This window comes from Plectropomus leopardus, chromosome 22 (genome assembly GCF_026936395.1).
Source record: "Plectropomus leopardus strain MGB_pleo_1.0 chromosome 22, ASM2693639v1, whole genome shotgun sequence".
In the NCBI taxonomy this organism is placed as follows: Eukaryota; Metazoa; Chordata; class Actinopteri; order Perciformes; family Serranidae; genus Plectropomus; species Plectropomus leopardus.
The window spans coordinates 8,493,294-8,516,075 of record NC_142197.1 but is presented as its reverse complement, the minus strand read 5'-3'; the positions used below and the strand labels follow the sequence as shown (position 1 = coordinate 8,516,075).

Sequence of the window (22,782 nt, the reverse complement as noted above, 5' to 3'; positions counted from 1 at the left end):
TTGGTGCAGTGGTACAGAGAACAAGACAAAAAAAAACACACACAAACAAAACATAGATAGTATTATTTGCACATGTGCTCACATGGGCATACACGCGCTCAGGGACGGAAACACAGTCCGTCTCTGAGAGGTGGGTGTTGTTGCTGGTGTGTCTCAGTCCTGTGAGCAGTGAAATATTCATTCCTGCTGCCGATCAAGTATCAACCAGCTAGCCAGCTATCTTCACTCGCTCCTTATCCGGCCTCTCGGCCTCCCCTGAGTCACCTCTCGCTTCCTCTCCCCTTCTTCTAAAGTCATAAATAAACCAACACTGTAATAACATGTTGTTGATCTGCTGTCGAATATCAATGCAACTAATAAGCTAAGTTACACAAACAGATCCGAATCATTGCCGAGAACAACAGCAAGAGGCAGAGGGTATTAAGTTCACACACAGTCATCTTTCCTTTTCATCTCCTCCTCTCTTGCTGTCAGCCATTATTCCAGTCAGCAGCGCCGAGCTCACCGGACCAAAACCAGGCCCATAAAGAGATTAGGACTCGCTACTGGCTGGAGAGGAGCCTGTCCGCCTGTCAGACGCTACATTAACTACTCAGCAGTAAAAAGCCGTGCCAACATTCCTTTCCGTAAAAGTTAGTTTTAACGCATTACTCTTGTACTGTATTATTTTTTTCTAAGGAATAGTTTCGATTTTTTGAAGTAAGGCTGTATCCATAGTCAGTGTAAAAAATTTTTTTCAAAAATCAATAACACCGACACCAGCAAAACATCTGCCGCCACATATCAATTTTCTATTTTTGGAGCTGGCATTCATTAAGAGCACTGTTGGAATATATATATTGTTCAGTTGTTCATTTTGCAGCACTGTCGGAGCACAGAGTGTACTCTTGGCACATACAGAGCAGCAGAACGCCAGGTGCAGTAAAAGCTTAAGTTAACATTCATTGAACTGGGTCTAAAAGTTTTAATTCACTCCACTCTGCAGCAGCTGCTCCTCTCATGCATTGATTTTATTAGATCAGCTCTGATCGGATCAATTGATCCAATATCAACCCCGTGACCCAAACTCCACAAACAGCTGCTGTGGAAAAATTGAATTTGAGCTCAGTCTCAGTCTCGCAGCAAGGTAAAATAGTGAAAATTTTCTAAATATAGCATACACTTAAACTAATAGATTTTTTTTAGGTGACTAATGCAGTGCATTATTTAGATTCTGTGTTAGTCCTCCTGTCTGCTTATCCAAAATGGGGGTGTGCCGACCACCATCTACTATATGTAATATACTGCCTATGGAGTATGTTATACAGCCTCACTTCAAAAGATCCGAATTATCCCTTCAAGAAAGAAATGATAAATATAGATGGATTACAAGTATAAATTGATCATCATAAAATAAACATCACAATTTAGAAAATACTTAGCAAAAAAAATAGATTAAAATAGATTAAATTTCTTATTACATTTTGTGCATATATTAACTGAAAGGATGTCTGTAAAAGTAAGCTGATCTTACAACTTTTCATCTTAACCACAGGAGACACAGAGTGCAGACTTTGGTCCGCCACTCTTTAAATGCTGATGCATGTGGCTCCTGTGAATGGAAACTTTTTCCTGCCCTGATGGTGCATTCGTGGCGCAGCCTGATGACATCAATGCCAGCAAGCAAGCAAGCAAGCAGCCCGAGGGAAGACGGCCAGAGTGACTCAAACAGACAACCACCTTGTTTTAGCAACCAGGACTGTGGTAATGTAAAGAGCAAGAGAAATAAAGAGACAAACAGACAGAGAGACACAGAAACTAATGATAAAAATAAAAGAACGAAATAGAAGAGACGTCCTCAGGTTACTGCTCCGGGATTTAAGAGTGTGGTTTTCAAGAAAAAGAGGGATCTCGCTGGGATGTTACCACATTCTTTCCTGCCAGTGTTCACTCGACCAAGCAGCAGGCTTGGCTCAACTACAAAAATGGAGAATGTGACATTTAATTTGGCCTCTAAATCCTTCACTGGCCCATTCAGTGTCGAGAGTAGAGTGTAATGAGTATCAAGAGATTTTAGGCAGTTAAAGATCGGCTGAGAAAACTAACAAAAAACTGCCACTGAAGCACACAAGATGCCCGTGGTTACATGATATACAAAAACAATCCGACAAATTAAAATAAGTGTTCCTAAAACAACGCAGTGGTGGTCAGCCAACTTCAATGTAATCCAGTATTGTTGATTTCTATCAAATACACGTTATTGTCTTGTCAGAGATAAAATGGTCGTTATTGCTCTGTTTCACTGCTGTCGGTGCAGAGCAGCACTGCAGTGTCTGCAGGCTGACTGCCTACAGTGTGGGTGTGTTGGGAAATCAAATGGAAACCTTAAAACAACCCGAACCAAAAAACAAACCGCCACCTACACGCGTGAACCTTTTCTTAATTACCAGTTGCTGTTGTCTACCAATCCTTACCTCATAGTCACATCAAATAACATCATTTTCAGGAATCTTCAAATTAGAGCTACAATGATTTGACGGTTAATCAAATACTTGACTGACAAAGATTAATCAGAAACTATTTTATGATTAATGGTTTTAGTCATTTTTTAAGCAAAAAAAAAGTCAAACACATGCCATTTTTTCATGCTTCTTAAATGTGAGAATTTGATGCTTTTCTTTGTCATATATGATAATAATAGCTTTGATTTTTTCACTTTAAGCTCTGGGATGTTAAACTGATATGTTTCACTATTATTTGAATTTGGTTATCATTTTTATAAAAAAGGCAGTTTAACAAAAAAATTATGTCTATTTCAGTGATGGAAACATTTCATCATCAATATAAGTATGGCCCCAACAACCTACAGCAATATAGATCTTATCAAACTTTTAATCACCTCATCACTTCTCACCTTTGAATTTCTGCAGCTAAACAGTAAGCAGATGTTTTTTGTTTTTAAGTTTCTCACATTGCATGTGGGATTATGTTGTCTTGATTCCATTATGTTTAGTCTGAAAAATGTGTTGCATAAAAGCCAGAAAAATGCCAGAAACAAAACATGAGTGTTGTTGATTTCACTTTTCCAATCTGCATTACATTAATGTGACAGGCATTTATTTAAATAATTCATATCAGGCATTCATTTTTTTAATATATATTAACAATTATTTTGAGATTCTATAATGCAATATCATGAAAACAATTGATAACTTCCTGTCCCATGTCTTAGCTTTTTCAAGACTTTTGAAGGATTAACTGAAGACATTTTAATACATTTAAGGCCTTAATTTTGGATTAATGAATTCAATGACATATCTTGTGCATACAAGACAGAAAAAACATGACATTGAGTGGTTCCATAACATTTCACAACCCTCAACAAATCACGTTATAAAGTTGTGATAAAACAAACAGGAAAAAAAAATCGGTGATGTATTATATACCTAACTTAAACGAAAGTTGTTTTCTTACACATTATATTGCTGTCAATGGTAACAGCATATATCATGCTAAGAAAAAGCACAAACATGTTGACGTCTCAACTTTAGGATTCTACACTGTTGTTAATATTGAAGCTCTTTGCATCGTGTTTGTTGCAGAAATATATGTGAGGAGACAAAAACATATTATGCAGCTCTGGCAGAACAGTTATTACAGTTATTACTGCGTCATCGCAAAGTTGTCATCAAGAGGGATTATATGAATTACTTTCTAGCCTACATAGCAGCACTGGTGCACAAAACACACACCTCTACAGCTGCACACAAACTCCTACGAAACACCTCCACACACACGTCAGTAGGACAACAACCTAAAAACACACAGACAACCTGTCGAAGTGAAGCGAGTTAATATTGGCAGCTAAGGCCCGAGAGTCCTGGAATATTCATGACCCTGTGGAGACGGCGCACAGCTCGGCGTGAAGGAGAAAATGATCCAAGACGTCGGTTACACAGCAGCAGAGGATGCCAAGGTCTGCAGGGACCCTGGTCAAATGTCACACCTACAGAAATCGCACACAAGTACTTCACAGCTACACACTGATGAGACACCCACAGCTACGCACTCAGTCGTGACTCATGCCATAACAGCCTCCCCAACACCAGTGAGCGATAACACTGGGAATATTGGAGTTCATCACCATGGTGCATCATCACGGAGCTGCTGCAGGATGCCTAAAGAGGGTCATGATGACAGACACAAGAGCAGAAACGGACTCATCTCTCACTCCGCAATGGGTGCTAAATCTCAGAACAGTTATGTGCACATATGGATCGTAGCACTGGCATTACTGTCCTTTGTCCTCAACGTCATCTGACTCAGAGATGAAAATAGTTCCCTAAACTAACCCTCTTTACTGATTGAAAAATTTAATGGATGAAATTCTTGTGATCCGTCAACCATCCAAAGATTTACATTAACATAATGCATCAACTTTATTTAGTGGTGGATGAAGTATTGAGTCCCTTTACTTAAGTAAAAGTACTGACACCACACGCTGAAAATACTCTGTTACAAGTAAAAGTCCTGCACTGAATTTTTTTACTTACATAAAAGTAAGTACAACCAGAAGAATATATTGAAAGTATCAAAAATAAAAGTTAAAAAAATGCAAAAAAAGAAAGTCTATTGGAAAATTATTAGAATTTTTTTTTTAAAAAAAACAACATTTTTTAAACACCCATAACCCTCAAAATTATTAGGAAAAAAATACAAAATAAACCCTGAACTCAAAACAATAAAAAACAGAAAAAAATAAATGTATGTTGTTGCATGTTTAATTTGTAAAGAAACTTAAGTGTTCAGATAAATGCAGTGAAGTTAAACGTAAAATATTTCCCTCTGACATGTGGTGGGGTTAAAGTATAAAGTGGAGTACCTCAAATCTGTACTTAAGTAGAGTACGTAAATAAATGTACTTAGTTACATCACTGTCTTTATTACATCACATAAAATGCTTAAAGCACTACTGAGTATTGGACTTGAATGCAACACGCTCACTATTGAATCCTAAAAATGAGAGGAGAGGTGGGCGAGGTTATGCCCGAGCCATTGTGTCAACTCGCCCATAACGCCCCGACTTAACCCCAAACATGGACCTTGCATACCAGCCTGACTATAATCCTAATCTCCCAGGTCACGAACTCTTTCCATTAGAAGGCAGTCATAATCTTTTCATTCTCAGGGCCACGTTGTGCGTACGTTTGTCTATCGACAGCTTCTTCTTATACACATATAGCAAATCTCCCTCCACCGCTCCAGATTTCCCCTGTGATGCAGGATGGGAATTATGCCACATGCAGTTTGCAGAACTGTTGTGCTGTGGTTTCGTGACGTTAACAAGCAGCCAGTTACTCTGTAAGCAGGATTGCTATGAAATGAATGGGCACAAACTGCACAAATAAGGAGTCTAATTCTTTAACTTAAGACCACTGTGTCAGAATATGGACCAGCTGAGCCTGACCTATCAACCTCTCAGAGATCAGCTCTCTTTTGGGGGAGTAAACCAGAAAAATAGACTAACTCGCCATTTCTCAGCCCATCTATATTTGTGCATGTCTTTATGTGTAATAGGATCTCACTCTGTCTGGCTGTGGGCCGACGTCCTATCGATAAATCTGTAATGCAGGCAAACACACACCTTGTCAACTGATCAGTCTCAGGAGGCTCCCTGAGTGCGACCTTCTTCATCAATACACTCTCACGTCGGAAAAAACAATGAAAACTCAGCCATGTCACTTGATATTAACGAACTCATCCTTGCACATGAAAAGCCACGGACAATGCTTTCTCTAACAGTTTGCACAGCACAAAAAAGGCCCTCTCACCTAGTTTAATATGTCATGAACGCCTCAGTGCACATGTGTTGGCCTGAGGAGGAGCAGCCATTGCTTCTGAGTCAATGAGCTGTAAAGATGGTGGCGCCGCCTCACTCTAACAGGCTCATCCTGGTCACAGACACTATTGGACAGACGTGCGACCTCTACAACTGTAAAGCGTGGAGGCTGAGCTGACAATGTTGACACCCACAACACAACCTGTAGCTGTGTGAAGACACCCACAGTGTGTATGAACAATCCACCCAGCAGTGTAAACTATTCCTGGCTGATGCTGACGGAGCAGTACACAAACTCAGCAAACTCTTTAACCCATCCTCGAGCTAAATCATCCAGCCACGCATTACGCTGATGATCTATATGCAGGCATAAAGATGCAGATTCGGCTCTCTGACACTAGCACTTTTATCGTGACATCACCGCGCAAAGCGGCACAGGACTGGCTGACAGTCAGACGGGTCAGCTTCCACTCGGCCACAGACCAATCAGGCCAGGACGAAGAAGATCAGATGACAAGCCCAAAGACAGATGACATCACTACTCTTCTAGCTATTTCCTGTCAATGTTGATGATAATGCTGCTGAGGGTATGCACAGTCATGTGCAAACACTTATGCACACACACAGCGAAAGGAGACACAAACACACAACCTCGAGCACTAGGACAATGAAGGGCACGCCACTCATAAGCTGCAGACAAATGGCACTGTGCAAGAGTATGAAGGACGAATAAATCCTAACCACCATTAACCCTTTAAAACCTAAGCAACTTAGCTTCTTTTCTCCCCCCTAAAAAAACAGGAGATTTACAAGAAATGGCCCAAACATTTGCAAAAAATATTTATAATATATATATATATATATATATATATGTATATAATAAAGAGAATTATAAAAGCAGTTTTCTGGACATTTTTCTCTAATATTTTGGTAATATTTAATGATCCGTCCCAGCTAATCTATAATTTTTTGTTACCTTTTACTGTTTTGGTTTTTTTTTTTAGCAGTTTGCAGGACATTTTTAGCTAAGTTGCTCATTATGTTTTTGAAAACAAAGAAAGAAAGAAAAAAAATGATAGTGAAAGTTGCCTGAATGTAGCACAGGAAAAATTATGTCGAAGGGTTAACCACTGAGTGACTAAATAATCAAAATGGAGTCATTTCAAAGACTTAAGCAAGATCATCTTTGTGCTTTTTCTTCAGGAACAGGAGCCGGTGCACCTGCATACTGATGAGTTTATCAAAGACTCATTCAGCTGTGAGCTGCAATAAATGTGACAGCTGTCATTTCTCATACTGCATTTGGGCGCTGTCCACCTTTCAGTTTAGTTACTGCCTTATCATTATTATTCAGTAGTTCAGTAGTGTTTGAAGGCGCTCTGTTATAGGTCAGTAGCAGGTTAGTAGCGAGGAGGAAAACAGTGCTGCATGTTTCAGGCTCTCCCCCTAGAACAAAACAAGGAAGTAGTCCATTGAAAGTCCCTTGAGGGACAGTGGAAAACGATAAATAATGCATGTAAAGCGGGTAGTGCTGAACGCTGCCCATAACAGCAAGACGTTAAAAAAATAAATGGGGTCTTACACAGCAAGCGCCTGCACCATTGAACAGACTCTGAATCCACATTGGGTTCATTTTTCTCTGCTGGTGCTACAAAACACTGTCAAATATATTTGATTGAGGGACTGTTCTTTATTTGTCACAGGAGGGGGGTAAATGGGGTGTGACTTCCATTTTTGTTGTTTTTTTTTTTTTACCCTCCTTAAAGCTACAAATATTTTTCGTTGAGCCTCCCTGAGTGATTTGGGGAAAAAGTGTGACCCTTCCCTTCACCACCATTTTTTTTCTTTTTTTTTACACTTTCCCTTTAATGTTTGAAAGTCAAAAGTTGAAGAGGAAATCCTAGAGTTAATTTTTTTAGTAGGTTTTTTAGTTAGTGCAAATTTTTTATTTTTAGCATTTAGAAAGCACATTTGCTTTAAAAATCAGAGGTCATATACACACAAAATACAGATTTTGTTTTCTACAAAAATCGCCAAACCAGTGGGCTTGTAGGGCATGTTTTCTTTAAAAATGAGCTGTAAAATAGATATGAAACACAGCCATTAAATGTTGTATGTCCCTCTCCTAAGTCAAAATTTAAAAAAACATAAGTCCCTCCCCAGTGCTTAAAAAGTAATTTCACATGCCTCCTTCTTTTTGCACCACCTCCTCCCCTATCATAAATAATGAACGGTCCCTAAGGTGACCGTTAAGTCAATGTCTCTCTCTATATGATCTTGCATTGTGTATTTATGTAAACTATGTGTGGTTTTATGTTGGATACAGAGTGCTGTCATTTCAGTGAATACATTATCTGTCCTTAAAAACCAAAAAAAAAAAAAAAGACTTGGAAAAAAAGAAGACAAGGAGTCACAGTGGTTAACCCTTTGAAACCTGGGCTAACTAACTTGATTACTTCCATATATGTGTGTGTGTGTGTGTGTGTGTGTGCGTGTAAAAACATTATTAAAAATACGTTTTTATAGAAATTAAAAATAGAATTATATTCAGAATAATTTTCCCTACTGTTTTTTCCCTAGCTCATTTATTTTATCTTTCTATCTAATCAACTAATATTTTGCAATTTGTAGAAGATTTCTATCCTATTTGCTGAATGACTTTTTTTCCCTACGTTTTTGACAGAAATCGTAACAATTTGCTCGGAGTTTAAAGGGTTAAAAGACGAGATAAGCCGGGTTTAAACCTGTGTAAACAAACCTGCCCCCCTGTGAATTGTCCTTTGCGCTCTGCCTGAACAATTATCGAAATATTCCTGTCAAATTAAAGTCTAAATATGTCATAATAAATGTGATTTATGTTGCAGTGAGAGGGCGTATAAACTACCAGTTACTTTGAGGATGATTTGCCTTTAGGGGGAAGCTGTGATTGTTTGTTTTTAACAATCTGACTCAACCACGAGACTGGTTGGACCTGCTAAAGCGAGCTGAGGGATTAGCCCTCACTAGCTAACCCCCTAATGTTAGCACGTTAGCAGCCGATAGCCACGACTCGGGTCAGCGAGGGTTACGTCAACTGAAAACGCAGCTGACAGCCTGACAGACAACAAGGATGCCAGCTAACTTAACCACAAGAGGGACGTTTTTATCAGCGTTAAGAGAAGATAACAACTTCTCGCTTGTAAACTGACATTTTTGGGTGGTAGCTAGCTAACGTCTGTGTGAAAGTTGACTCCCCTCCGTCGCCCTCTCCGCTCCGCTCCCTGCCCGCTAACAGCGCTCAGGACTGACCTGGAGAGATGCTTCAGGATCTGCTTCTTGATGAGCCCGGCCATGGCGGCGCAAATCCGATATCCGAGCCGCTGCCGGGTGTCTGAGCTAGCTGGCTAACCGCTAGCTTTTCCCAGTCGAGGTGTAAACAGCTCAAATTCTCATCCCCGGGCGAGTCTTCATCTTAACGGGGCTCCCGCTTCATCCTCTGAGAAATTGGGGAGCTGAGGCGGAAAGACGGCGTCTCAGACGTCCGAGTGACAGCCGGGGCTCGCGGACAAGGCATATCACGTTAGGCCATGTCATGCAGATAAACTGATAAAGCTCCAAAACGCTCCAGATCTCTGCAATATCACACACTGAACACCTGGACAGCGCGGCGGACGAGCGGCGTCTGTTGTCACGGCGTCTGGGCGGAGCGTCATGACGCGTTCAGGGTCCGGTCGGAAACTCCTCAACTCAGAGAGAAGGGTGAACCTCAAAAAAATGGGTTTGTGGATAAAGAATTTCCCCATTAAAAAGAGAAATAACAACATAATTCAAATATGTGTTACTTGAATCATCAAAATATCCAAATATAACTTTAAAGTTAAAATCATGAGTCATGTTACAGTTATTAAAAACTTACATTAGACCAAAAATTAATTGTGATATCACACTAAATATATATATATATACATACACATACATATATATATATATACATACACATACATATATAAATGGATCAAAGTATAATTACATAGAAAAAACAAGAGTTTTCAACATGTGCAAAATGCAAAATTTTGAAATAAATTTCTTTGACTTTGTTAGGAATACAAAATTTATATGGTAAAAGTCATGCTCTTTGCCAATTAAATGTGAGTTCCAAAAAAAAATCCTCTTGGGGTGATTTTAATTTTATTTTTAAAAATCTGTCGAATATGTATATTATTCCATTTCCTATCAAATATGCTAACACTATTAAAAATCAATGGAGATGGAATCTCTGAAGTGTTTCCCTTACCAAAAAATAAGTGACCTCTGATAAAATTAAACCAAAAGTGAATGGATTTGACAACAGAAATCATATTCTTTAAAAGGAATTGGAAAGTTGTGTATAGTTATAAAATGTTCATAGGATGTTATATAGCCATGTTCTCTTTCCATCTTTTCTTGATTCATTTTAACTTTATATTTTCCTCTCTTACTCCTATAAATAAAATAAAAGCAACACATTTTTAAATTATTACAGATAGTTATTTGGTGAAACCCCTGATGTGAATATGTATTATTTTGTTTCGGTCCATGTCCATTTTTAAAAAATATTTTTACTGGTTCATGTATCGATATTGTGTTTATTTATTATTTCTTATGTTCTGTGTAGCATGTCAATTTATTTGTGCTCTTTAATAACAAACTCTGTTGTGATGCTTATATATTCAGGCTGTCAGTGTTAACACATTAATCACAATGCAATTAAGGTACAAGATAACTTTTTTCTTTTTTTTATTGTGTTAATCGCTGGCCAATTTTTGTGTTTTTAAGAGACTGTAACAGGCTGATTTTTAGAGATGCAGGGATGATCCCGGTATCATGAGAAACTAGAAAGATTTGATGAATCCAGTGGTACCATGCCCTGATTCTCAGTAATACGGCTAAATAACCTTCAAAAAGTAAATATAAATAATCAAAAATATTTTCTTTAACAATGCAGATTCATTGTTATGTATATATTATTATAGTAGTTGTTACAAATTAGTGTTGACATTATGCTTTACAACTGGTATCATAAAATGTATTGACAAGAGCAGAAAAAAGAGGAATATATAAGCAGTTCTGGATCCTTTGTTGATGATAAATGCAATTTTAAGAAAAGAAAATTAACTCTGCTATGATCTCGATAATTATCTGCCTATTAGAGGAAGATACGGTAATGGCCGAATATATATATATATAATTCATAATTCTTTTACATTTAATTATTGTTTAGGAATAACCGCTACATTCATCTACACCACACTGGACATGGCTGCAGGGGGTTATCTGCATTGTCAATGATTGCTGCCACCATAAAACGCTTTTACTGACATCTAGTGTTTAAACCGAGGATGTGAACATAATTTACACCAACAGTGTAAACAAGTAAATAATAACCACAATAATATATTTTCTAATGAACGTTAGAGAAAATTTGCTCATAGTGATATGAAAAAAGTCCTACGGAGATATTGTCTTAGATTAGCCTATAACAATAAAGTTGGTTATGTAATAATAATAAGGCCAGTATAAAGACCAAGAAAAAGACTAAGAAAAAAGAAGGAAAGAAAAGGAAAAATGTAATAGTGGTGGGGTTCTTTTTTAATTTATTATAAAAAATACATTGTGTTCATTTACTTGCAAACACAGTCTAAGAGGCCATAAAAATATATGATTATTCAAATTTGTACTGCGATGAAACTGACTTTTAACTTCTTTTTTAAGAGGGTAGAAGGAAGATTTATCATACATTTTTTAAACAAAGTTTAAAACCTTAGTTTAGTGGACATAAAGCTGTAACTTTAGCTGATGTGTCTCTGTGTAGAGATGTAACTCTGGGAGTTTACAGCAGCCTGCAGAGTCTGCAGACTGTATCTGCCACGTATGAAAGGAGGAGCAACTTTGAGAGAAACAGCCCCTCCCTGCACCGCTCTGCTTCACTGTGAACCGGTTGCAGGAAGTTTGCATCAATCCTCAATGTTTTAGAATCATAACAGCATTTATAAGCGTGTGTGATCGCAAAAAAGTTATAATACAGGACTTTATGTCAAAACACTTAGATTTATAGATTTTAGACAATGGTGTCTATTTGTTTTCCTCCAAAGATGGTGCATCTTTTGTCCTTTATTAGATCGTAGTGACATTTTCTCACTTCAAGTTGGTTGGAAGTGAAATAAAGTTTATGCTAATTTAAATAGTAACCTTGTGGAACACTTTGAGGAGTTAATAAGTTTTTTTTTAAACACCTTTTAGGAAATATCATTGCTGCACCAGAGAGACGCTTCTGCAGAAACTTTATTCTTTTTTGGCTGTATAATAATAAAACGAAACTATGGCAGATGCAGTTTCCGGTTTAAAAATAAAGTATCGCTACAGTGTAAGAGTAGAAGAAATCATTCATCGTTTTCTGGTGTTTTCAGTCATTACAGGGACCCATACAGAGCCTGTAGTTAAACATGGGACAGCCCCCATCCGCATACCTCAGCGCAAAAAGTCCCGTGGAAAGACACGACGCGCTCACTGATACGCTGCCGGTCCAGTCAGTGGGCATGGACTGGAAACCATCTCCATCCACGACTGCAAAAACCAGCAGCTCCCACAACACACACACTTAATCTCCACGAGCTCCCACTGACAATGACTGCCAAAAACCGACACAAGAACAGCTCGAGCGAGAAGAGCGTCGCATCCAGCCAACAGGACGATGCGCCGAAGAAAAGCCAAAAGAGCACCGGTAACGGGGTGAGTGGCCCCGCACCTCAGGGGCCACGGTCAGGGAGCTGCCTCGGGCTTTTAGCCACTGTAGTGTTTTATATTGCGTTGATAGGCGCCGCTGGGTTTGCTGCTTTTTATTTACAGCAAGTTGTGGAAGAAATCAGGGAGACGAGCGCAAAGCACGAAGAGAGCGCAAAGCAGAGCGCAGAGCTGAGCGTAAAAATGGAGAGCATCGTTCAACAGGTAGGTGGAAAAAGATATGAATCAATGGAAAGTGGCAGGAAACTAACTGTGAGTGGCATTCCCAAACTTTTTTCACAACAAAAATACAAACTATATAGGCCTACAGGTAATGCATATTTTGTTAGACATTACATAACCCTCCATAGAGTTGTTGTACTTGATGTACTTTGGGGGGTTGGGTAGGTTTGGTGAGCCATTGTGATGGATCTGCTGACTTTTCATTCAGGGAATAAGTACAAATTTAAGTTTCACACGTTGTGAAAATAAATCACTTCTGTGTTATTTTATATTTTCTAGTGTTTTCTTTTGGATATCAGATAAAAGCAGTTGCTGATTCTAAATCTGCAGAAGGAAGATAAGGAGGATGAGTTCACTTTGTCTCTTGCAGAAAAAAGGACAAACTCTCGAGGAAGTGCAGAAATACCAGGCCAGGAAAAAAAAATCAGTGTCAATTAATAACATAAAAAAGTTTATTCTTATAACAAGATTTTTTAAACGTGTTTACAAGATATTTTCATTTTATAAAAAGATGTTCTTCACATTTTTACAAGATATTTCATAAGAAATGTTTCTTGTTATAACATGAAAATATCTTGTAAAAACGTTTAAAAAATGTGGTTATAATAACAAATTTGTCTTATTATGACAAGAAAGAGTTTATTGTTGTAACATAAAAATATTTTGTAAAAAGCATGAAAAATGCTGGATGCAATAATTAGTCCAAATTGACAGAAAAGACTTTTGCACACTTAGATCCATTCAGTGTTTGCCTTTTTGATGAGCTTTAATCTGACAGGCCTTCATCACACACATGAATTAACAATGAACCAAACAGGTAAAAGTAATCAACACAGCAGCCCTGGAGGTAGCGGCTCTACCTCTTGGGAATTGTGGTTTTTTAAGTACTGAATGGACTATTATGAAGAATACAAATAGAAGCCATACTTCTTATAAAACGCAAAAATGGGTGAGATGTTTTTTTTTCTTATGAGGATCTCTAATTAATGATGTTAAAAGCCTGATCCCTCTCAAAGCCCAATTTACTATATAATTAAACTATACGGTCCTGTTAAAAGGTGCTTCCTAATTGTATACCTTTTTCTGCATTCACTACCTCTTTTTTGTATTTAGCTCCATTTAAATACCTCATAGTAACTTCATTCAGTAAAAAAAAACTACATTTCCCAAGAGGTGGAGCTTCTGTCACTATTGTTGTTTCAGGTGTGTTGCATAATGGGCCAATTATCAGAACAGGATTGGTTGCTTTAAGTCCATTGTTGAGTCATGTGTGTTATGATAAAGGTCCGAAAGCTCAGAATAAAGTGAAACGAAGGTGAACAGTGATGTCTGATCATCAATTCAACCTAAGATGGGGTGAAAAATTGAGGGGGGGGGTCAAGTATTCCTTGGGTGTTCATTGCTGCTTGCAGCTTTAATTTTTTCTTCATACATCACTGAGACATGCAAGAAACACAAAGTATTCCTTTAACTTGAGGTTCACTTACCTGCAATTTCCTGAGCTCCCAGCCACATCACATGGTCTTCATCTGTAAATGTCTCAATCAACATGTCCGCTCCGGAAGTGGACCGTGTAGAAGAATATTTTTTCCAACTGCAAAATTACAGGCACATTTGTTAAGAACTTAAACTGCAATAACATAACAAAATAAAAGTGTGGGACTAACACACTGATGCTGCGTGTTTCCCGTCTTGGTGTACAGGTGGAGTCTCTGAGGAGTGTCGTGGACGGGCTGGAGTCATCACTGGGCATCACACGGGTGGAGCTGGAGGGCGCCATCAGCCGGATGAAGAGGGGCGAGGTGGAGACGAGGAGGGTGGAGGAGGCTCTTCAGAGGCTCCAAAACGATCTACTCAGGGACCTTTCAGAGGGCATTAACGAGGTGAAGGAGGCCAGAGAGAGAGACTTCTCCTCTCTGGAGAAGACTGTGGAGGAACGTCTGGCTGAGGTGAGTCAGTCCATCAAAGCCAGCGTGACGGAGTTCACCGAAGCTCAAGGTGAGGCGCAGAGCCAGCTGGCTGACCTCAAGGCCCGCCTGGGCGACATTGAAGACCCTGCACTCATCAAACAGGAGCTCTCCGCCATTGTCGATGCTGTAGCTGAAATCAAAACAGCCAAACAGGCCGCTGATGCCTCAGCTGATTCATTCAGGGAGCAGGTAGGCGCTGTGAGGTCAGAGCTCCAGACTCGTAACAAGGAAGTAGCCTCACTGTCACAGGAAGTTGAAACAGTGAGGTCAGTGGTGCAAGAGACTGTTGGGAGTCTGAGGCAGTCGCTGTCTACAGCGGAGGCCGATCTCAAGGTTCTCAAGGACAAAAGCGTGACACTGGAGGGCAGCGTGGAGCAGGCGACAGATGCTGTCCGTAACATGGAGAAGCAGGCGAACGCAGCAGCTGCGCAGGCCCTGAAAAGATCAGACGACCTGGAGGCCAGAGTTAAAACCACAGAGGAGGGCGGAGATTCACTGTCAGCATCAGTAGCAGACATCACCTCCAAGGTGGAGTCACTATTCGCCAAATACGACACCCATGAAAGCACTCTCGCTGCACAGGTACAAGCTGCAGAGAAAGTCAAAACAGGCTTGGAGCAGGAGCTGGAGGCACTGAGGAGCAGTTTAGGGGAGCTCCAGTCCCAGCTGTCGTCAGAGGACTCCAGCCTGAGTCAGCAGGTGGAGGACCTGGAGAAGAGGCTCGCCGCTGTGGAGGGCAGCAGCAGCAGCAGCATGAAGCCAGAGCAGCTTCAGAGCTTACAAAGCGTGGTCGCTGGTTTGGAGAGCAAAGCGGCGAAGCTCGAAGGCCACGATCAGGCTATCTCTGCTCTTCAGAAAGCTCTGCAGCAGACCACGCGGACACTGGAGGGCTTAACCAAAGGCAAGAAGGGAAAGTAGGCGTCCAGTTCGCTACGCGACATCAGGAAACCAAAACATTGACAATGATTCCCAAAGGGCCACCATAACACACTCCTCCTATTTTCATGAAGAATTATGCGATGGTTGATGTCACCACGTTGCACATTTTTTAATAGAAAATGAATGTGAGATCAGGAGAGATGGGCCACAGCTGTACTGCTGATCTGTGAATTCAAATCCACACTCATTCTGCACTGTAGTTTTTTTTTTTTTCGATTTTGTTTTGTCCAGTTTTCTGTGCCAAGACAGTTTTTTTTTAAGCCAAATGCAACAATAAGCTCCTTTTGAGCTCTCCTTTGTTTACTCAATACGTTTTTACAAGAATAAAAACTCTTGTTGACCTAAAGCTGTGAATAATTATTTCTTGCTGTGACCTTGTTCGTAATACTTTAATTTAGTAAATTTAGCTGGTTTTATTGTACAGGTGGGAATTAAAATTTACACTCCTTGATGGGCGTTATATTCCTCAAAATCATGTTCACTGATCATGTGACTATATTTTAGCAAGGAGCAACTATAAGAGCAATGAATGGAGGTTCAACATTTAGTTGACTTATCCATCAGTCCATTGATAAAAAATTAATCACCAAATGTTTTGCTAATCTTTTAAGTAATTTTTCAATTAAAAACATCAAACTTTTGCTGGTTCTAGTTTCCTTATTGTGAAAATTTGCTGCTTTTCTTCAGCATTTACAGTCATTAATAAAGAGTTATTGACTGGACAAAAGAAAATTGAAAACATCACTTTGGGTTCTAAGAAACTGTTGTGAGCATTTTTCACACATTTTTTGGTGACATTTTTAAGACTTTCTGATTAACTTATCTAGTATTTTGTGCCCACACTGAATGCCCTCATATTAATGCCAAAATATTACATTTATCTAGAGTTTTCTGCGCATTTGCACAACTTCTGAAAAACACCTAACATAAAGAACCTCAAGAAAAAATAATTGTATGAGGAATCAGGGTGAAATGTGGCGCCTCAATCAGTTCACAGTGGCAAAACAATGATAATTTCAACCAGGGCAGGGATGAACCTACACCCCTCTTAATATCAAGGGGTCTTTATAGAGGGTGGACTGCTTAAAGTACCTTCACATCACCGTGGGCCTGATCTGGACCCTGCATACTGGCTCACTGGTGAGACTGGCCAGGCAGAGACTCCAGGTATCATCCTGATGGGGAATCTCACTGCCTGGAAACAGCGCTGAAAAGGATCAGAAAACTCTGCAAAGCCTGGTGAGTTCACATGAACACATGAATTTTCTACCCTGCAAAAACGATGTTTATATCAGACGCTGCATAAATAAGACATCAAACCTCCCAACCGTCGAGATAACTGCTTTTTCCGTGCTGAGGTTAGATCAGAGTTTAAAAAACTTTTCATACTGATTTAATTTATAATAAAACAATTTATTTCAACCAGCAGTGTGACAGGTGACCAGGTGTAATTGCAGAGAAAAACAAAAGAGGAAATGTTGATTGTCGAAGTGTGTCGCTTATGTTGGCTGGTGCATTTCTCCAATATCAGATAAATCAGCTATTTCACTAACCTGTTTAGTTGTTACACTTAAATCTCCCTCTACTGCAGTGAGGTTACTCAGTGTCTGTCTGAGCTCAGCGACCTCCTTCTCTCTCTCCATCAGATCCTCTGCCAGTCTTCCTATCCGCAGAGTCAGGTCTGACAGCTGAGGCTCAAACGCCCCGAAGTCTCTCTTAATCGCAGCAACTTTTGGTTTGAGGTCGCTGGCAAAGGTCACTGTTCTTATCAGACGAGCTCTGCCGCTCTCCAGCTCCATCAGGCGCTCAGAGATCTGTTTGTCAGCGGCGGTGAGTTCAGGGATGCGCCTGCGGAGCTGCTCTATGGCCTGAGTGTTGCGTTCAGAAGCAGAGCGGAGATTTGAGACTCGGTCGATGCTGCTGGCCAGCACGTCCCCGATGCGTTTGACCATACTGCGTTCCACCTGAGACGTCTTGTCCTCCAGCTCTGCCAGCTGAGCGAGCAAAGACTCGAGCTCAGACTGCAGGCCGTCCATCCTGCGCACGTCTGTCCTCACTGACGCCACCTACAGGCAGAAAACAGAAGAACACGCTCAGAAACTCTTTCTTATTTATTTGTTGTTGTTTTTTTTAAAGATTTTTGGCTTTTATTAGGATGAAAAAGCTTAAGTGTGAAAGGGGGATGACATGCAGCAAAGGGCCGCAGGTTGGAGTCAAACCCACGGCCACTGCGGCGAGGACATCTGTCTCACAAACCTTGCTTGCAAAGTCCTTCGCAATGGCAGAGGTGCGCTCTTCGATCTGTCCCACGGCGTCTCTCAGTGACGCCATGCTGGTCTGAAGCTGAGCACGTGTCTCGGTCAGCCCGGAGGCCCACTCTTTCAGCCGGCTCACGTCCTTCTCCAAACCCTCCAGCTGAGTCCCCCGATGACTCCCGAGACCCTCAAGCATCAGCTGGACGCTCTCACACTGAAACGGCACAAACAGCACATGGATTGATACATACAACAGCTGTACGTTTGTGTGTTATTTGAAAAAAAAAAAAATTAAGATACAGTTTCAGAGTATTTTCCTTTAAGAAAACAAAAAAGACAAACTGTTGCTGCAGTACACAGGAGAATTAAAGAGGAGGACAAAGACAATTTTTTTTACAATTAGACATTTTTAATACAAAAAGGTGATAATATCTAATACATTCAGTGATGAAATGATGGCCATGTTGTGAAACCAAAATGTGATGGAAATGTTATTGTCATTAAAAACATAAGGATTTATTACACATGTATAAAAGCTATTTCTGTACCAAATATACAGTAACACTGACGGAGATCAGATTAAGAGTTGTAACTACTGATTATTTTCATTATCGACTATATTTCTTGATTTATCAGTTAACAGATTTAGTCTAAAAAATAAATAAAATAAATGTGTGTGTGGGAGGAGTCTGTATCAACCATTTGTTCTTGGCTGAAAATCCTAAAATAAAGGTTAAAAAAACATTTGGAAAGACCAGTACTAATATTGTATCACTATTAAGAGTAATGGGGAATGTTGTACACAATTACTAAAAAAAAGCCAACAACAAATCTGTGAACAAATATTAAAATAAATATTTTTGATTGTACTTGTGCATGTGTACTAGAGCTGAATTCAGGGAACTTTCATGCAGTGACAATCACCAATTTTCTGACTTGAAACTGAGGCACACATTTTGAAAAACATTCACACTGAACTTTTTACAGCAAATAATAAGACTGGGCCGCTCCTTTTCCCTCGCTGACTCAAAACAATGACATCATTCAGTGAGGACATCATGTGGCGTTTGAGCTGTCTCATCCGTGTTGTCTTTTTCCCACTCCTCATCCTCTTCGTATTTCCATCCTTCGTCCTCCAGAGTGTCTGAGTCCTTCTCGTTGTCGACTCTGTTTTCCCTCAGCACCATGGTGAGTTCACGGACCGCCTCTTTGACCACGGATAACTCGCTCTTCATCTTCAGGATGCTGTTTTGAGCCTGCAGCGTGTCCAGCTCCTGTCTGATCTCAAGGATTTCATTGAGTGCTTTCAGCATGCTGTCCTCAGTCCCAAAAACCTGTAACGTCACCTCCTCCAGCCGTTTCTCCGCCCCGCTCAGATCACTCGCCAGCTTCAGGATGGAGCGCACCGCCTCCTCCACCTGGGGCAGGTGCTCCTCACACTCCTGCGCCCGGGGAATGTGCTCCTGGAGCAGAGAGCTGAGCTCCGCCTCCCTTTTGCTCAAGCTGCTGATCTGCTGCTCCAGGTTTTGGACCTGCTTGGTGTTCCAGTCCAGATGATCCCGCGCCCGCTTGGCGTCGTCTTCCTCTGTGCGCTCCATAGCTCTGGCGTTCCTCTTTGTGCTGTCCTCCAGCTCCTCCAGCTTCTCCGCCAGCGACCGAGCCCTCCGCTCGGCCTCGTTGACCCGTTCTGTGGCTGTGGCATGAGCTTCCCGTGACTCGGCCTTCAGGGTGGACAAGTCGGAGTTGATGGCGGCCAGTCGCTCCTGCCACATCTCCGTCACGTTGAGGAAGTGAGCGTTGACCGTCTGCAGGTCACGGGAGGCAGAGTTCTCGTCATCCTGCATCTCCATGACAGCGGCGTGGAGGTTGGTGATGTCTTCCTGGAGTCTCGTTGCCAAGGAGACGGTGGAGAGCGCCTCCCGTAGGTCTTCCTCAGAGGCAGCAAGCTGCAGCCGCAACACAAAACAGGAGGGCTGTTTCTGTGGGAGCTCTATCGTCCTCAGTACTCATAAAGAACAGATACAGCAGGAAGCAAAAGGCATGCAGACACAAAGGCACTGTGTGCAATAGAAGTGAACCATGAAAGTGTTAAAGAGCGCACAGATGTGGATTTTAGAGATGCGAGATGCTGCGAGAAGGCTGAGTTGACAGTCGTTTTTCTAAAACTTTACACATGTACGTCTGTAGTTCCCAACTCTTCTGACTTGTGCCCACTACAATAGCTCAAAGTCTGTATGTGACCACCATTGTAACAGGTCGAATATGTTGTATGAGTGTATGAGTTGTGACTGATGGTTTTCTCCAGGGCTGAATACTTGAATGCTTTTTCAAAATAAAAGCAAAGATACAAGAACCAATTTGTATAAGAAAAATGGGCTCCTACAGCTATAGGCAAAATAAATAAACTTTTAAAAAAACTTTTTAATGCTACTTGGAATGAAAGACAAATTTTACAATCACAGAAATTAAAGGGGAAAAAACACAAACTGATATAAATTACTTGTGGTAAATACTCTGTCTCATGTTTTACATTTCACATCCTGGAGTTGCCTCCCTCCCTTTTAGTTTTTCTCTTTAAAAAGAAATTATCTAAAAAGGAGGGTGCAACTAACCCATGTGCTGCTGTGTGTGCATGCAAGTTTATGTGCATGGGCGTTGAGGATGTATTTCTATGTGTGGTTTTTGTTATGAAAATGATTTTATAACTGCCTGTTAAAAATGACCCCTAAGACAAGATTTTTACCCTGTTGTTGTACAGCTTTCATGGAAATATGAACAAAGGCAATGTTTTACTTTATCTAATGTTGGGGTTATTTTAGGGAAAGCTGTCAAATTTCAGGTTGAAAAAAAATCATTTAGGTGGTCTTTTCTATGCTGTTTAACATAGATGCTGGTAATTTGTTACCCCTAAGACGATGTAAGGCTTAATGTACTACAAACTACAAATCCCATTCACCTCAGTTGTATGGGGGGTGGAGGTAGAAATCACAAACACTACTAATTCAAAACTTGGTCACATAAAATCAAATATTGGCTGCATGAGGTTCATTTATGTTGTGTGTAATATGAGTGAAATGGTCCTTTAAAGCTGTGCCACTGAAAACACGTTGCATTATAAATACCTTTTTGGAAACCTTCAAGACTTCTTCCTCCATGGCAAACATGCTTGAAGTCTTTCCGTGTAAAGATTTGTACTTTTCTTCAATTTCAGAAAACCTCTCATTCTGTTGCAGAACAACCCTGAAACCCGGAAAGACACAAAAACATCAGCAAAGACAAAAACTCTTTTAATAACATTGATGCAGATGATAATTTGAGGTTTATGACTCACCAACTCAGAGCCCCGCAGGCTACAAGCGACAATAAGCACATTATACTCCTAATATCCAAATCCGAAGACGTTTTATTTGCTCCTGAGTTGTTTCCAGCTTCCGTCTTCACTTTTTGGGCTTCATCTTTGCCGTTAGCAGCCGAAGTTTCAGTCACTTCGTCGCTTTGTTTCTGTGACTTTTTCCTCTGTTTCAGCTCAGCGGGCATTTTAGCTAACTTTTACTTTGAAGGAATTCAACAGAAATAGTTTTTTTAAAGTCTGACAAGCTATTTATTACGTTGCAGAGCTACATAAAGCACTTCTTTTGCTGATAAATTCATAATGCGCGACGCTAAAGTAACGTTAAAAGTGAAATTAGCGGCTAGTTTTACCGTTAAACTTTCCTTTAGCCAGGCTCTGCTCCTTGGAAAAATGCTGCCTTCAAGTGCTCCTCTAAAGCTCGTACGTTCAAAAACTAACAGAAAACCCTAGTTAAAAACTTTATCAACCATAGCTCCAAAATTGATGGATTGCTATATTATATTTATAAAGCTATATCAAGCTACACAATGGTTTAAAAATACAATCATCAAACTCGTGTTTATTTGTTTAAGTTATTAAACTGAGCTTGTACTTTCATATTTCCGACACCGTATCAAGGACCACAAACGCCTCAGCCAGCCACGTAAGCGGCTGCCAGCATTTGTCCTGATGTGACCATGCTGAGATAATGATGGCTTTCATTTCAAATTTGCAGCTTTTCCCTGTTTAAAATCATTGTAAAGTTAATATTTTTGGGGTTTAGACTGTTGGTAGGATAACACAAGCCATGTGAAGATCAATGTTATTATAGTCAACTAAAACTAAACATAAAAACTAAAAGTTAGGTAGGTATAAAGTCAATAGTTACTATAACTATAATAAAAGTCCGACTTTTATTAGAAAAAATAAACTATATTGTGTAATCAAAATAACCACACCAAAACAAAAATGTGCAGTTACAGTTGGAGAATTTGTTCATTTCTGAAACATTTTTTGTTTTTTGTTTTTTGTTTTTTTTTTTACACTTTTTCTTTATCTGTTTTCTTTTTAAAACCTATTGATTTGTATGGCTTGTATGTATTTTTTTGCTGTCTTGTGAAACAGATTGTAATGCTGTTTTAAAAAGCATAAAATAAAAAAAAATCTATCAACAATAAAATTCATCTTACCCCTGACAATGCCACCATATTACGACAAAAAAAACCAAAAAACACATTACTGAAACTAATTTAAAAATCAAAAAATGAAACTTTCTCAAAAACTAAAAGAAAAACAACTAAGATGAAATGAGCAAACCTCTTTGGGAGCTAACTAAAAATAAAGACTATAAAAAAAACAACTATATTAACTCTGGAGAAGCTGCCAGCTTGGATAATGGACATTTTCACTATTTCCTAACAAATTAATTACGAGTCAATCAAGCAAGCATTTCTGTGCAGTTTGGGTACAAAATGACCAGGCAAAAGA

The 22,782-nt window shown here is 39.8% G+C and overlaps 3 protein-coding genes across 7 annotated transcripts in view; 1 reads left to right on the top strand and 2 right to left on the bottom strand.

The window, feature by feature from the left end:
* Nucleotides 1–9,546, bottom strand: part of bltp3b (bridge-like lipid transfer protein family member 3B) — a 45,721-nt gene extending 36,175 nt beyond the window's left edge. The window contains exon 1 of one of the 4 annotated variants that reach the window (XM_088073051.1): nucleotides 9,107–9,546. In XM_088073051.1, the coding sequence (XP_087929177.1) occupies nucleotides 9,107–9,150 (44 nt within the window). In that variant the 5' untranslated portion in view covers nucleotides 9,151–9,546. The remainder of the gene's footprint in view (nucleotides 1–9,106) is intronic. The other 3 variants (XM_088073050.1, XM_088073052.1, XM_042511174.2) reach the window with 3 other exon arrangements.
* Nucleotides 9,547–12,363: 2,817 nt separating this feature from the next.
* On the top strand, nucleotides 12,364–16,054 carry ckap4 (cytoskeleton associated protein 4). Its single transcript, XM_042511414.2, has 2 exons — nucleotides 12,364–12,781; nucleotides 14,503–16,054. The coding sequence occupies exons 1-2, from the start codon at nucleotides 12,461–12,463 to the stop codon at nucleotides 15,685–15,687; spliced, it is 1,506 nt and encodes a 501-aa protein (XP_042367348.2). The 5' UTR covers nucleotides 12,364–12,460; the 3' UTR covers nucleotides 15,688–16,054.
* A 1,046-nt stretch (nucleotides 16,055–17,100) lies between these two features.
* On the bottom strand, nucleotides 17,101–22,515 carry ikbip (IKBKB interacting protein). 2 transcript variants are annotated; one of them, XM_042511281.2, is made up of 4 exons: nucleotides 21,295–21,758; nucleotides 21,086–21,203; nucleotides 17,965–18,177; nucleotides 17,101–17,774 (listed from the first exon to the last, which is right to left on the bottom strand). In XM_042511281.2, exons 1-4 carry the CDS (start codon nucleotides 21,498–21,500, stop codon nucleotides 17,208–17,210), a joined length of 1,104 nt encoding a protein of 367 aa, XP_042367215.1. In that variant the 5' UTR covers nucleotides 21,501–21,758; the 3' UTR covers nucleotides 17,101–17,207. The 2 variants fall into 2 exon arrangements, with proteins under 2 accessions (XP_042367215.1, XP_042367214.2); XM_042511280.2 differs by lacking the exons at nucleotides 17,101–17,774; nucleotides 17,965–18,177 and adding an exon at nucleotides 18,363–19,909 and having other exon boundaries at nucleotides 21,295–22,515.
* Between the last annotated feature and the right edge of the window lie 267 nt (nucleotides 22,516–22,782).

What these genes read in the sequence shown, in the direction of transcription:
- ckap4 (XM_042511414.2), top strand. Translation starts at nt 12,461, where the DNA reads ATGACTGCCAAAAACCGACACAAGAACAGCTCGAGCGAGAAGAGCGTC. An exon ending in TGGAGAGCATCGTTCAACAG is followed by an intron (nt 12,782 to 14,502) that starts GTAGGTGGAAAA and finishes CTTGGTGTACAG; the next exon opens with GTGGAGTCTCTGAGGAGTGT.
- ikbip (XM_042511280.2), bottom strand. Translation starts at nt 21,500, where the DNA reads ATGCCCGCTGAGCTGAAACAGAGGAAAAAGTCACAGAAACAAAGCGAC. An exon ending in GCCTGCGGGGCTCTGAGTTG is followed by an intron (nt 21,204 to 21,294) that starts GTGAGTCATAAA and finishes TCCGGGTTTCAG; the next exon opens with GGTTGTTCTGCAACAGAATG. An exon ending in TCTTGAAGGTTTCCAAAAAG is followed by an intron (nt 19,910 to 21,085) that starts GTATTTATAATG and finishes TTGCGGCTGCAG; the next exon opens with CTTGCTGCCTCTGAGGAAGA.